We start from the raw sequence: 14,254 nt of genomic DNA on the forward strand, positions 1-14,254 counted from the left end.
GACAGTCGAGGGACAAATGAAGTACTGTAACGTTATATTGTATATATAACTATTGACAGTCGAGGGACACATGAAGTACTGTAACGTTATATTGTATATATAACTATTGACAGTCGAGGGACAAATGAAGTACTGTAACGTTATATTGTATATATAACTATTGACAGTCGAGGGACAAATGAAGTACTGTAACGTTATATTGTATATATAACTATTGACAGTCGAGGGACACATGAAGTACTGTAACGCTATATTGTATATATAACTATTGACAGTCGAGGGACACATGAAGTACTGTAACGCTATATTGTATATATAACTATTGACAGTCGAGGGACACATGAAGTACTGTAACGCTATATTGTATATATAACTATTGACAGTCGAGGGAGAAAGTCTTATTGTGATACTGTTTTCTCAAGAAGTGTAATTGTTAGTATGTGTATATTTTTTATGAAACTAAAGAGGTTTTAACCATTCTTCAACAAACTCTTCTAAAATGGTAGGAACATTAGATGTTCCCGACTCTGTACACCACCATACCCAATACTCAACTGAAACAACGCCGTCGTTCTCTTCTAATGAGAGCTTTTAACCAAAGGCTAAAGGCGGTATACATATATGGCTGAGAACTAAAGTGAATCGTAATATGTTAATTTGTCCAAATAAACGAAGAAATTTACTGAGGATGAATTCATTAACATTTTCCAGTTTGTGTTTGACAACATCGTTGTCGAGTTTTGTGACAGGATCTTCCAACTGTGACTACTTTAATTGGTCTGCTATAAGATCCTGACTAATTCTGTTATAATTGACTGTGACTACTTTAATTGGTCTGCTATAAGATCCTGACTTTCCTGATGTTCCTAATTTATTCTGATATTGTTTTCAGTTTTCCCGATTTTACCTCTTGTTTTTGCCGAATCTTTACGCTTGGAAACTATCAAATTCATGGCATTTTGTTTGTGATCGTCTATTTCTCTTACTTTTTGCCGTACTTGTTCGATAATGATCATAGAATGTCATTTGTCTATTCTATTCAACTTTTAATTCACTTTTCACAGTGCGGTATATTTTTACACTGGTCGACCTTTATGTACAGCCAATACATTCTTGCTGGTTTGAAATTCGTTATGGTTGATATAGAATTATCAGTTACAGATTGAAATAGATACTAAATGTCTCCGTCTATTGGTTTACCGTGTCTGTGGTATGGATAGTCCCGATACTTACTGCCACTTGCTTTAACATCTTTCTGTTGTTCTGTTGACCTGTTCCAATGGTTCTTCCCCCAGTCCGATAAAGTTACCTGATTTTTCGGTGATATTAGATAAGAACTGTGAGTTTGGCACTTTTGAGCTTTCGCCAGTTGTTCTATGACCGCCTATTCTTCTTCTCCTGAGCAGACTCTTTTTAACCATTTCCTTGGCTGTTATTGAGTAGCTAACCATCATCAGCTGTAATGTCCTTCCTCATTGTCTATCCTCACGACAGCCTTACCATTATGTGATTCTGACATCACCAAGCATCTCTAATTTCAAAATGGCTGTTAATCTTGAGTAAGAATTTCTTGTAACCAATTTACATTCAGATTAGAAAACGTAAGAATTTTAGCTGATAAAGATTTTCCTCCAAAACGGTCAAGTTTGATACGTTCGAAGATCTTTCTGTACTTGAACAAAAGAACTCTTTAATGCAGTAGTCCGCCCACACTTGGAATACACCGCTAGTGTGTGGAGCCCACACAAAGTGAACGACATCGAATCAATCGAGAGATAACGTCTGTTCTACAAGATCTACTATATAGCGACCGTTTGAAATTGTGGACACTAACATATAGGAGAGATATGATAACCGTTTACAAACTTATGAATGATTTTCATGATGATAAAGTTACCACCGAGATATTTGATCATCATATAGGAACCAGAACGAGTGGCAACTCACAAAATCTACAGTAAAACACTACAGGTTGGATACCCGTTTGGACCCGGAAGTCTCGGTGTGTGGAAAAGCCTGCCGGATTCTGTTGTACAAGCATTAATTAGTTAATCTGGACAATTACTGGAATTGCCTAAACCTAAACTTGAAGCATCCTGCTAGCTTCAAATCTATAACCGGAAGTGACTATGAATTTTTTTTCATTTGATGTATAATTATAGATATGGGTATGGAGACATAACAATGCGTGTATTATATATCCTATTGTTGACACAGTATTACAGGATATTACACCCGCAGTCAGTTAGGTCTTTTTGTGACAAGCTCGCATACTTTATACTCGATATTTTTCGAGCAAATGCGACGTCTTCCATAGTTCACTGCAAAAATATTAACATCCGCCACCACCGGAACCTGAATTTCACCCTCCCTAATGTAGCCAGACGCCATCTGTTATACTAACTAAAAATATTGGATCTGTGAGGTTCTAGTCTGATCTTAATAAGATATTCTAAAAATGAGTGCTGGTTACTTGAGATCAAACAAATATACTCGGCAAAATGACGGCTGATACCTTGGGCTTTCCTCTCATTCCAAAGAGGACTAGGTCAAAGGTTTTACGAACGTTCCCTTACTTTAGACAAGAACAAATGTTGCATAAATGGATGTATTGATACAATACACTATACTGAATTCAGGTTCAAGTGATGATGGATTGCTACCACCAGCATAGGATAATCTATAATCAGTCTTATCAAAACATGTACACTCCAAGAAAAAGTTTATCAATGCAAAATGAGAATACGTCATGTGACACTGTTTTTGGTGCCGTGACCACGATCGTTTGAGTAATGTAAAGACAATATTGAATCATAATGCCCTGTGGTGTTGTCATTGTTGTCAAATCATTTCAAAGTTTGGTAAATGGAAATTCATGTCATATTTATTGGAAATTGTTGACCAGCTATAGATTGAGACAGTTAACTAATTCATCAGTTTGTTGTAGGACCGTCTTCAACTTAAGTCTCAACTTAAGTCTTAATGTATAAAGGTGGAGAAATCGACTGGTTGATTGACAGGTTTTCCGTCTCCTTAACTCCCGGGTATCGTCTCACCTCACCAACGAATGTCAGTGTACTGACGACGTCAATGTGGAGATAACTCCCGGGTATCGTCTTACCTCACCGACGAATGTCAGTCTACCGACGACGTCAATGTGGAGATGACTCCCGGGTATTGTCTCACCGACGAATGTCAGTGAACCGACGACGTCAAGGCGGAGATGACTCCCGAGCATCGTCTCCCGACGAATGTCAGTGTACCGACGACGTCAATGTGGAGATGACTCCCGGGTATCGTCTCACCGACGAATGTCAGTGTACCGACGACGTCAAGTTGGAGATGACTCCCGGGTATAGTCTCACCGACGAATGTCAGTGTACCGACGACGTCAATGTGGAGATGACTCCCGGGTATCGTCTCACCGACGAATGTCAGTCTACCGACGACGTCAATGTGGAGATGACTCCCGGGTATCGTCTCACAGACGAATGTCAGTGTACCGACGACGTCAAGGCGGAGATGACTCCCGGGTATCGTCTTACCGACGAATGTCAGTGTACCGATTACGTCAAGGCGGAGATGACTCCCGGGTATCGTCTCACCGACGAATGTCAGTCTACCGACGACGTCAAGGCGGAGATGACTCCCGGGTATCGTCTCACCGACGAATGTCAGTCTACCGACGACGTCAATGTGGAGATGACTCCCGGGTATCGTCTTACCGACGAATGTCAGTGTACCGATTACGTCAAGGCGGAGATGACTCCCGGGTATCGTCTCACCGACGAATGTCAGTCTACCGACGACGTCAATGTGGAGATGACTCCCGGGTATCGTCTCACCGACGAATATCATTGTACCGACGACGTCAAGGCGGAGATGACTCCCGGGTATCGTCTCACCGACGAATGTCAGTCTACCGACGACGTCAATGTGGAGATGACTCCCAGGTATCTTCTCACCGACGAATGTCAGTGTACCGACGACGTCAAGGCAGAGATGACTCCCGGGTATCGTCTTACCGACGAATGTCAGTGTACCGACGACGTCAAGGTGGAGATGACTCCCGGGTATAGTCTCGACGACGAAAGTCAGTGTGCCGCCAACGTCAAGCATATTGAGGTTATTTTCTGCAATTTTGGCACGAACACTTTATTCACAATTATAATGCTATGGTTTCCCTCCTGTCAGAAGTCGTTTTCAGGTTTCCGGAAGTGTAACAGCCATATTTGTATGATTTGTTTTTGTTTAAAGTGAGGTAACATACTTTAAATTAAATTTCCTGTATTACTATTTACGTATAGAAGATGAATTTATAAGTTTTGGAAAAGAAAATAATGATTGCGGCTTCCATACCGCAAAGATTGCAGAAATCTCCAAGAAACATCCAAATCCAGCAATAGGGATCAAAAGTTAAAAGTTCTTTTCGATATCAGCTCGATTTTAAACAACATCTCCTCAATAACCAACAGGCCCGGGATTATTATAACTGACCGTGACATGCTGACATCGACCGCTCTTATACTCTGTCGAGGTAATGTTTGTCAAATGTGTTTAAACCAAGAGTCACTAGCCTATGACCTTCTTGTCTAAATGGCTATCAAGTTTGTTCAGATGAAAAATACTTTCCATTTTCCAAGATCACAGGTGGCAAATTTGTGAGACCGAGAGCCCAAATGTGACGTTATTGGCTGGTAGCAGGAGTTAGGGACAATTAAGATTAGCAAAACTGCAATTACATGTATTAAGGGTTGTATTTAGTTTCTATACTGATAATTAGACCAAAGATTAATATAGGCCAAAAAACGCTGTCAAATTGATACTCAGTAGTCTCTAGCTGTAGGAACATTTTATTCACTTTTTCTACTTCTATCATTTTTGTTTGGTGCTGAAACATCTGCTTTCTGGTCAGTTTGATAAATCGCCTCCTAAACACTAGTCTTATTTTCATCCAGATAAACTGAAATTTTGATGATTCGTGATTTTTATTTATCAATTTATTTATTTTTTCATTTTTTTTTTCAGTTTCTTTAATTACATTACCTCTGCGTGCTGTGCAATATCGACGTACACATATGATGCACACGTTTTGTCTCGCACGTTTACATCCTGAGTTGTCAGTTACAAGTATAACGAGATAGGAAATTGACAGCCAGACTATATTTAATACCCACGTGACACACCATTAATAAAGTCTTCAAACTATCTTACAGAGTTCACCAGGAATACTTTTAGCTAAATCCATTTGCAGTTTTCGTATAGGAAGACAGAAGAAAAGTATATAGAGTAATTTCTAAATGATGTATTTCTAAGTGGTTTCTGCCTCCACGCAGTCTTCGAACCGAACATTGTATCCGGCGAGTACATTGTGTGGCGTTGTCCGTCACTCCGATGATTACACCTATAGTGAATAAGGTTATAATGTTCGTGTCACAGCACTCGAGAATTTCAACCATTTATAGTGATCTACACATTGTCCTCCGAACGGTGCACTAAGGGTAAAATCATGATTTTGGTGTAGTGGTTTTATTATTTCGAGAAATTGACATTCATCGATAGTAGAAAATCATCAGAGAGGTTGAAATATTACACACCCGTCGACAGTAGAGGACGGTTAAAGAGGTTGAAATATTACACACCCATCGACAGTAGAGGATGGTTAAAGGGGTTGAAATATTACACATCCATCGACACTAAAGGATGGTTAAAGGGGTTGAAATATTACACACCCATCGACAGTAGAGGATGGTTAAAGGGGTTGAAATGTTACACATCCATCGACACTAAAGGATGGTTAAAGGGGTTGAAATATTACACACCCATCGACACTAAAGGATGGTTAAAGGGGTTGAAATGTTACACACCCGTCGACAGTAGAGGATCATCAGAGAGGTTGAAATATTACACACCCATCGACAGTAGAGGATGGTTAAAGGGGTTGAAATGTTACACATCCATCGACAGTAGAGGATGGTTAAAGAGGTTGAAATGTTACACACCCGTCGACAGTAGAGGATGGTTAAAGAGGTTGAAATGTTACACACCCGTCGACAGTAGAGGATGGTTAAAGAGGTTGAAATGTTACACACCCGCCGACAGTAGAGGATGGTTAAAGAGGTTGAAATGTTACACATCCATCGACACTAAAGGATGGTTAAAGGGGTTGAAATGTTACACACCCGTCGACAGTAGAGGATGGTTAAAGGGGTTGAAATATTACACACCCATCGACAGTAGAGGATGATAAAAAGGGGTTGAAATATTACACACCCATCGACAGTAGAGGATGATTAAAGAGGTTGAAATATTACACAGTCATTAACTGTACAGAAAGGTTAAATATGTTGAAAAAGCTTCGCTTTGTCCTGATATTCATTAAATACGAAACTCGTTACATTTTTTTATCTCGCAAAATCCTTGCAATGTTTTGATAGTATCTACCTATTTTTTTAATCACATAGTAAGTTCGTATCAGATCATAGACTACATCATTCATATATATTAATGAATTAGATGCATATGGTATTGTCTCCTACCGTCTCTGGATAATGATGTAGAGAATGGTACTGAAATCCCTATGTCTCTGATAGATCGTAGTGACACGTTAGAACGCGCCGTCACGTTCTCTTGTCTTCTCTACGGTGGCTGTTGTTTCATCGATCTAATTTATTGAACAAATACAACTTTTTTTAACGACCCTTTTCCATCCTGAGATAGACATGACGAAAGTTAGCAATGTACACTAGAAATCAATGTAAATAACAGACAGATAATCCAGGAGAAAAAAACATTTAAGCCATTTCATATGCCTCGACTTATACCTTAACTCGATCTATCAAAAATTTGAATGGACAGCGGGCGGAGCTTCTACGCCATCACTGGTTGAAAGCAGCTTTTTTAATTGGCTAAGAATATGCGAGGGACCGTATCGAACAAATTTGTGATTTTTTTAAGGTTTTGTTGAATTTCGTTGATATTGCGATAATTATATTCCTTTTTTGGCTGAACTTATTTTAGAATGTAGATAGTGTGTTTGTTTTTTACGTACGTACTCAAGATCAGATAATGAAGTTTGCTATTTTGACACGAGACGAAAACCAAAACTCATTATCTAATCTCCAGTATACGTATTTTGACTTCGTCTCGTGTTGAAACCAAAATTCATTATCTACTTTTTAGTATATGTATATAAACAAGAGCACCATCCCCTAATTTGATGCCGATCACTATTCCACACGGATCTTGTCATCGTGTGTAGGTATAACCTGCACCGTAAACCAGGAAGCAGACGACATTTTAATATCATTTCTAACTTTGTTTTATGAATTAATCAACGCGACAAGAATGAAAAACATTGTTTATCAAATGATAGAAATACGTTAAGAGAGCTTTAGAGCATGATCATTGGGAAGTTTGGCAATAATGACTCTTTCAAACGCATATGCGATCGTATAAATAAGATAGCGACGAATCGTTTCGCAGACTTATTTTTCGGCAAGTAAATCTTGTACAATGTTCCCGTGTGACCAGATCATCTAATTTACTTATATAAGTTGTTGTTTAGTGGCTTAGATCGTCAATAAATTACACAATACAATCGTGTCGATCCCCGTTCATTGACGACTGAAAAAAAAGTTTGGTTAGGTTTGCGTGTAGCTGGCACAGGTTTCTAATACTTTTAAATTTGCAATGCCTGAAATTTGCGTTTTGATTGAATTAAAACCTACGGATCATCAACTGAACCTACCACACACAGATGCACAGCTCTGTATATTATGTTATTAATATATATATAAAGATCTACTTTCAAGGTTAACTACATTCAGATTAATTGGCTTCGTTTTAGTGTTGAAGCCATCGCTTCGTATTGGTTTTCTATATATTTCATCACCCCCTCCCCCCATCCCCCGTCTCACAAAAATCTAATCTCACATAGTTACTATGCATTTAACGATAAGCTTGACAGCCGATGGGGGTTAAAATAATCATACCATGAATATTTAACAATATTTGTATAACTATCAGATAAGGCATGTTTCCTTGTTAAAAAGCACATAAAGTTACACAGATAATATCAATATAATCTGCTGTTTAGCTTGCTACGTAAGGAAAAAGAAGTCGATAAATTTTTATTGTTTTAGTGAACCTTGGGTTAAAACTTCCGGATCATTTCAAAGCTTTGCAATACTACCTCTTTCAAACACACGTAAACTTCTGGTTCCGGTAATAACTGTTAAGAAGCAGACGCTAAACATAAGATAGCGTTGTTTCGGCAAAAAGACCTCGTGTAATGTCCCTGTGTAGTCAGATCACTTAAACTGTCACGATGGAGGAACACTTGTATGTCATCAATACCATACTTCAGTATATAAATGGTTCATACTTCAGTATATAAATGGTTCATACTTCAGTATATAAATGGTTCATACTTCAGTATGTAAATGGTTCATACTTCAGTATGTAAATGGTTCATACATCAGTATGTAAATGGTTCATACTTCAGTATGTAAATGGTTCATACATCAGTATGTAAGTGGTTTATACTTCAGTATGTAAATGGTTCAAACATCAGTATGTAAATGGTTCATACTTCAGTATGTAAATGGTTCATACTTCAGTATATAAATGGTTCATACTTCAGTATGTAAATGGTTCATACTTCAGTATGTAAATGGTTCATACTTCAGTATGTAAATGGTTCATACATCAGTATGTAAATGGTTCATACTTCAGTATGTAAATGGTTCCTACTTCAGTATGTAAGTGGTTCATACTTCAGTATGTAAATGGTTCAAACATCAGTATGTAAATGGTTCATACTTCAGTATGTAAATGGTTCATACTTCAGTATATAAATGGTTCATACTTCAGTATGTAAATGGTTCATACTTCAGTATGTAAATGGTTCATACATCAGTATGTAAATGGTTCATACTTCAGTTTATAAATGGTTCATACTTCAGTATATAAATGGTTCATACTTCAGTTTATAAATGGTTCATACTTCAGTATGTAAATGGTTCATACTTCAGTATGTAAATGGTTCATACATCAGTATGTAAATGGTTCATACTTCAGTTTATAAATGGTTCATACTTCAATATACAAATGGTTCATACTTCAGTATATAAATGGTTCATACTTCAGTTTGTAAATGGTTCATACTTCAGTATATAAATGGTTCATACTTCAGTATGTAAATGGTTCATACTTCAGTATGTAAGTGGTTCATACTTCAGTATGTAAACGGTTCATACATCAGTATATAAATGATTCATACTTCAGTATATAAATGGTTCATACTTCAGTATATAAATGGTTCATACATCAGTATGTAAGTGGTTCATACATCAGTATATAAATGATTCATACTTCAGTTTATAAATGGTTCATACTTCAGTATGTAAACGGTTCATACATCAGTATATAAATGGTTCATACTTCAGTATGTAAATGGTTCATACACCAGTATATGAAAAAAACCATTCTAAAACAAAGGTTATGTCACGTTCGATAATTTTCTTGTTTTAATCACCAATAGCACCACCCTTTAGGATAAATGTATCGTTATTTTCCAATCGGTAAATATATTTATAATTTAGTACAACGTATATCTATAGATGATAAATAAACATATCTTCAGTCTTTACAAATATGATTCACACCTGTATCTAATCTTTTAGTATCTTTCACGAGTGCGCAGAACTCTTTCTATCAATTACAATAGCACAAGCATAAATGTAAGACGAGAAAGCTGACTTTTCGCGGACACTACCCAGTCATTATAACTTCGCTGTATGGGACAAAATAGAGTCCTTTTTTAAAAACAATAACAATATGTCAACACAAAAATAATATTCATTGTAAAATTATTTTCATATTCAAAAAGAAAATGTTACTTGTTTATGTCACAAAGAGACAAAATTTGCTGTAAAACGTCCAAAGATAGTTTAACCCATATCTTCCAGAGTGCGTTGCGGTACTCCAATGTGTTTTGTGACCGTAAAGGAACGACAACTCTGTAAGAGATTTAGTTAAGCCTGTAACAAGTTACTACGCGGATGCAAATATTGCGGCAATCTACATCTGTTGCTGTTTATGATACGAATTCCATTCAAATGTCTAATGTGTTAGCTCCATATTCAAGACGTTCGGTTGGGGATTGGATTTGACCTCTGATAGGTAATTTTCCTACTTACATGGAAATTAAAGTTTACCATAGAATTGAGGGTCGTGTCACAAGTAAACAACGCCTTCAGATTTCTGGTTTTGTGTTTTTTGTACCGGGCTTTATGATTCGCTAATTTTATCAGATGATTTGTGTTCTCTCTTCTCATTGGCGTAAGTCTACAAAAGTGTTATTTTTGTTTCAATAACGTTTTTATTAATGAGATATTTCTCTATATTTCACTGGTAAAAATGTTCTAAAAATATCGGTATATTTCAATATATAAATATCATTATATTTCAATATATAAATATCATTATATTTCAGTCTATAAATATCATTATATTTCAGTATATAAATATCATTATATTTCAGTATATAAATATCATTATATTTCAGTATATAAATATCATTATATTTCAGTATATAAATATCATTATATTTCAGTATATAAATATCATTATATTTCAGTGTATACAGAAATAAATGTAAACCAAAAAAAACAGCTGGATAGTGTCAATAGCCACGAATTTTAATCAGTTCGTAAAGGTTGATATTGGATTCTGCCGCAATTTCCGTTAATTTTAGGACAAACGACACAAGTGAATAACACCTTTTTAACACAAATTTCGTTCTTCTAGGACTTGTCAGCTACGCTAAGGCCTTAATATTTTTAAACGTAGGAGGCGACTCGGGAAAAAGAAAAAAAAATATGGAAATTTTCAAAAAAAAAAAAAAAAAAAGATAAGGGCTGGATTGAACCCAAAATTGAACAAATTTCATAAATTCTAATGCTTGATTATTTCAAAAGAACGTCAAATACATGTGAATATTCTGAATCGTACCACCATTCAAATGATTAAAAAAATGCAAGTTATGGAAAACCTCGGAGTGAAGTCTACCAGTAGTGATGCAACCTGAAATTAAATTATTATACATATTGCTTTTATATGGCGAACTGCGAATTAGAATATACAGTCACAGATGTAGAGACTGCTTTAAATACATTTGACAATCTGAATTTGGTCACCAGCATGTAATGACGAAGTGCTTACCTGCGGAACACTGAACAAGGCACTTAAAAGCCACGACACTCCTATCATGAATCGAACTCTCTGAGGGGCTTTATTCCTACTGATGGGATCCAAGATAACACAGCACCGATCCAAACTAATTACAACAGTTATATATGTGGACAGTAAAAGACCGAACGCTTGTATGTAACGCAAAATTTTACACATGGCATTTCCCGCCAAAAACTGCATGGTGATCGTCCAAAACGCTTCGGCAGCCATACAGAAAAACGTGACAATTAAATCGGCGATGGCAAGGTTGACGATGAGAGTGTTGATTGTAGAGCGTCGTTTTCTCATACGGTACATCTGAATTAAAGTAGCAGTATTTCCTATGAAGGAAATGAGAAAAATAACAGACAGGACTATGGTTTCTACCATATGGGCTTCGTTAAACACAGGTGGGGATGCTGTCGTTGTCTGGCTGAATTCCACCGTTGAATTATCATCAGAATAATTTAAAAACACAGACGATGACAAATTTTTTGCTACATCTTGAAATTTCAACACTGTAAAATCCGGAGTGGTGACATCGTTCCAGGCGCTATTCCCAAATTTCACCGATATGGCAGTGGTTTTCAAATGATTCGTATTCATCATTTTTTCATTTCTCCCAACATCCTAGCTGATAACAATGGACCGTAAGCATTAGCAAATTAAACGGTACTTAAAATCACCCATTAGAGAGATCCGCTTTCAAATCATAGACAACATCACTGGATCTGTGCCACAGCAGTGGCAGCAGTGAACTGGCTGGCAGATCGGAGGCAGCACACGTAGCCGGCGTGCGCTATATTACACTGAGCAATTTACAAACCTTGTTATCATCTCGACAGCGCGAGGCGAGCTGATTAGTGCGAAGAGCACAGTGCCTAATGTTATCCTCATACACCTGTATGTGAAGGTGTGGCTGTGGCATACACCTGTATATGAAGGTGTGGCTTTGTTCGCGAACCTGTTGTACGTGTATATGAAGGAAATGTATTATCGGAATGCAATTGTACACAAAGGCAGTTTCAACTAACAGTTTGCGTACCTATGCATGCAAGGTGATGTTTAGTTGACCTACACTTTTACACAGAAGCTGTAATGGGGTTCCAACTAGTGACCCTTCGGTCTCTAGCCGGACACTCTACTGCTCGATTAAAAGGAAATTCCCACTAACCAATGCTAGTAAGGCGACATGTAATCTCAACTTCTACAGTACTACCTTCTTCATAAAGACTTCGACATTGAAAACAACAAAAACCTAAGGTAGCAACACAATCTTCTATAGCTTCAACCCTTAGAGTGGTCACAGCACCAAATCTGTTGTAGGAAGGAGTATTGATTAAAAAAGCCTGCCACCGCTGGTGTTCGAACTAGCGACCCTTTAACCTGCACCCGGACTCCCTACCGAGGGTAGTAAGAGTACACCTTTAGACAATGGTGATATACGGCCAGCATACAACCGTACACACAGATGATTTTTTATAGACCTTATCCTGTCGTTACAGAGTTCGGATTTATCGGTCTACACTTGTACACATATTTTGGGGTTTGTCGTCCTAAACCTGTCCACAAGTTTAAGGTTTAGTCGGTATACTTCCCGTAGCAAAGTTGAGGATTCTTTGGTCTATACTTGTACAAAAAATGGGGTTTGTCGTCCTATATCCGTCGAAAAAAAGAGATTTTCTTGGTTTATTCCTGTTTACAAAATTTGTTTACGTCGGCAAATACCTTCACACAAGTGTAAGGGTTTGTTAGGCGTTGGCTTTCAACAATGTTCAGGGTTTGTTAGCCGTTGGCTGTCAACACAATGTTCAGGGTTTGTTAGCCGTTGGCTGTCAACACAATGTTCAGGGTTTGTTAGCCGTTGGCTGTCAACAATGTTCAGGGTGTGCTAGCCGTTGGCTGTCAACACAATGTTCAGGGTTTGTTAGCTGTTGGCTGTCAACACAATGTTCATGGTTTGTTAGCCGTTGGCTGTCAACACAATGTTCAGGGTTTGTTAGCCGTTGGCTGTCAACAGTGTTCATGGTTTGTTAGTCGTTGACTGTCAACACAGTGTTCAGGGTTTTCCGTCAATACCAGTAAACCATGTTGTGTTTTTTCTCGTCCTATATTTGTAGACAAGCTTGAGGTGTTTTTGTCCTGTATCTGTTCACGATGTCTTTTCAGTGTTGACTCTAACCTGTTTAAGTATTATTTGACGATATGTTGCCGGTGTAGACTCTAACCTGTTTAAGTATTATTTGACGATATGTTGCCGGTGTAGACTCTAACCTGTTTAAGTATTTTTTGACGATACTTGCCGGTGTAGACTCTAACCTGTTTAAGTATTTTTTGACGATACTTGCCGGTGTAGACTCTAACCTGTTTAAGTATTATTTGACGATACTTGCCGATGTAGACTCTAACCTGTTTAAGTATTTTTTGACGATATGTTGCCGGTGTAGACTCTAACCTGTTTAAGTATTATTTGACGATACTTGCCGGTGTAGACTCTAACCTGTTTAAGTATTATTTGACGATATGTTGCCGGTGTAGACTCTAACCTGTTTAAGTATTTTTGACGATACTTGCCGGTGTAGACTCTAACCTGTTTAAGTATTATCTGACGATACTTGCCGGTGTAGACTCTAACCTGTTTAAGTATTATCTGACGATATGTTGCCGGTGTAGACTCTAACCTGTTTAAGTATTTTTGACGATACTTGCCGGTGTAGACTCTAACCTGTTTAAGTATTTTTGACGATACTTGCCGGTGTAGACTCTTACCTGTTTAAGTATTTTTTGACGATACTTGCCGGTGTAGACTCTAACCTGTTTAAGTATTTTTGACGATACTTGCCGGTGTAGACTCTAACCTGTTTAAGTATTTTTGACGATACTTGCCGGTGTAGACTCTAACCTGTTTAAGTATTTTTGACGATACTTGCCGGTGTAGACTCTAACCTGTTTAAGTATTTTTTGACGATACTTGCCGGTGTAGACTCTAACCTGTTTAAGTATTTTTGACGATACTTGC

General features: G+C 37.5%; 1 protein-coding gene across 1 annotated transcript in view; it reads right to left on the reverse strand.

The window, feature by feature from the left end:
- The window catches only part of LOC132552093 (gonadotropin-releasing hormone receptor-like), a 91,078-nt gene extending 79,237 nt beyond the window's left edge, over window positions 1-11,841 (reverse strand). Inside the window, exon 1 of the mRNA XM_060216235.1 lies at window positions 11,227-11,841. Coding sequence (XP_060072218.1) covers window positions 11,227-11,841 — 615 coding nt within the window. The remainder of the gene's footprint in view (window positions 1-11,226) is intronic.
- Window positions 11,842-14,254: the final 2,413 nt, after the last annotated feature.

Source organism: Ylistrum balloti, unplaced genomic scaffold (assembly GCF_031769215.1).
Source record: "Ylistrum balloti isolate Yb309-2 unplaced genomic scaffold, AGI_CSIRO_Ybal_v1 Utg370236, whole genome shotgun sequence".
NCBI classification, from domain to species: Eukaryota; Metazoa; Mollusca; class Bivalvia; order Pectinida; family Pectinidae; genus Ylistrum; species Ylistrum balloti.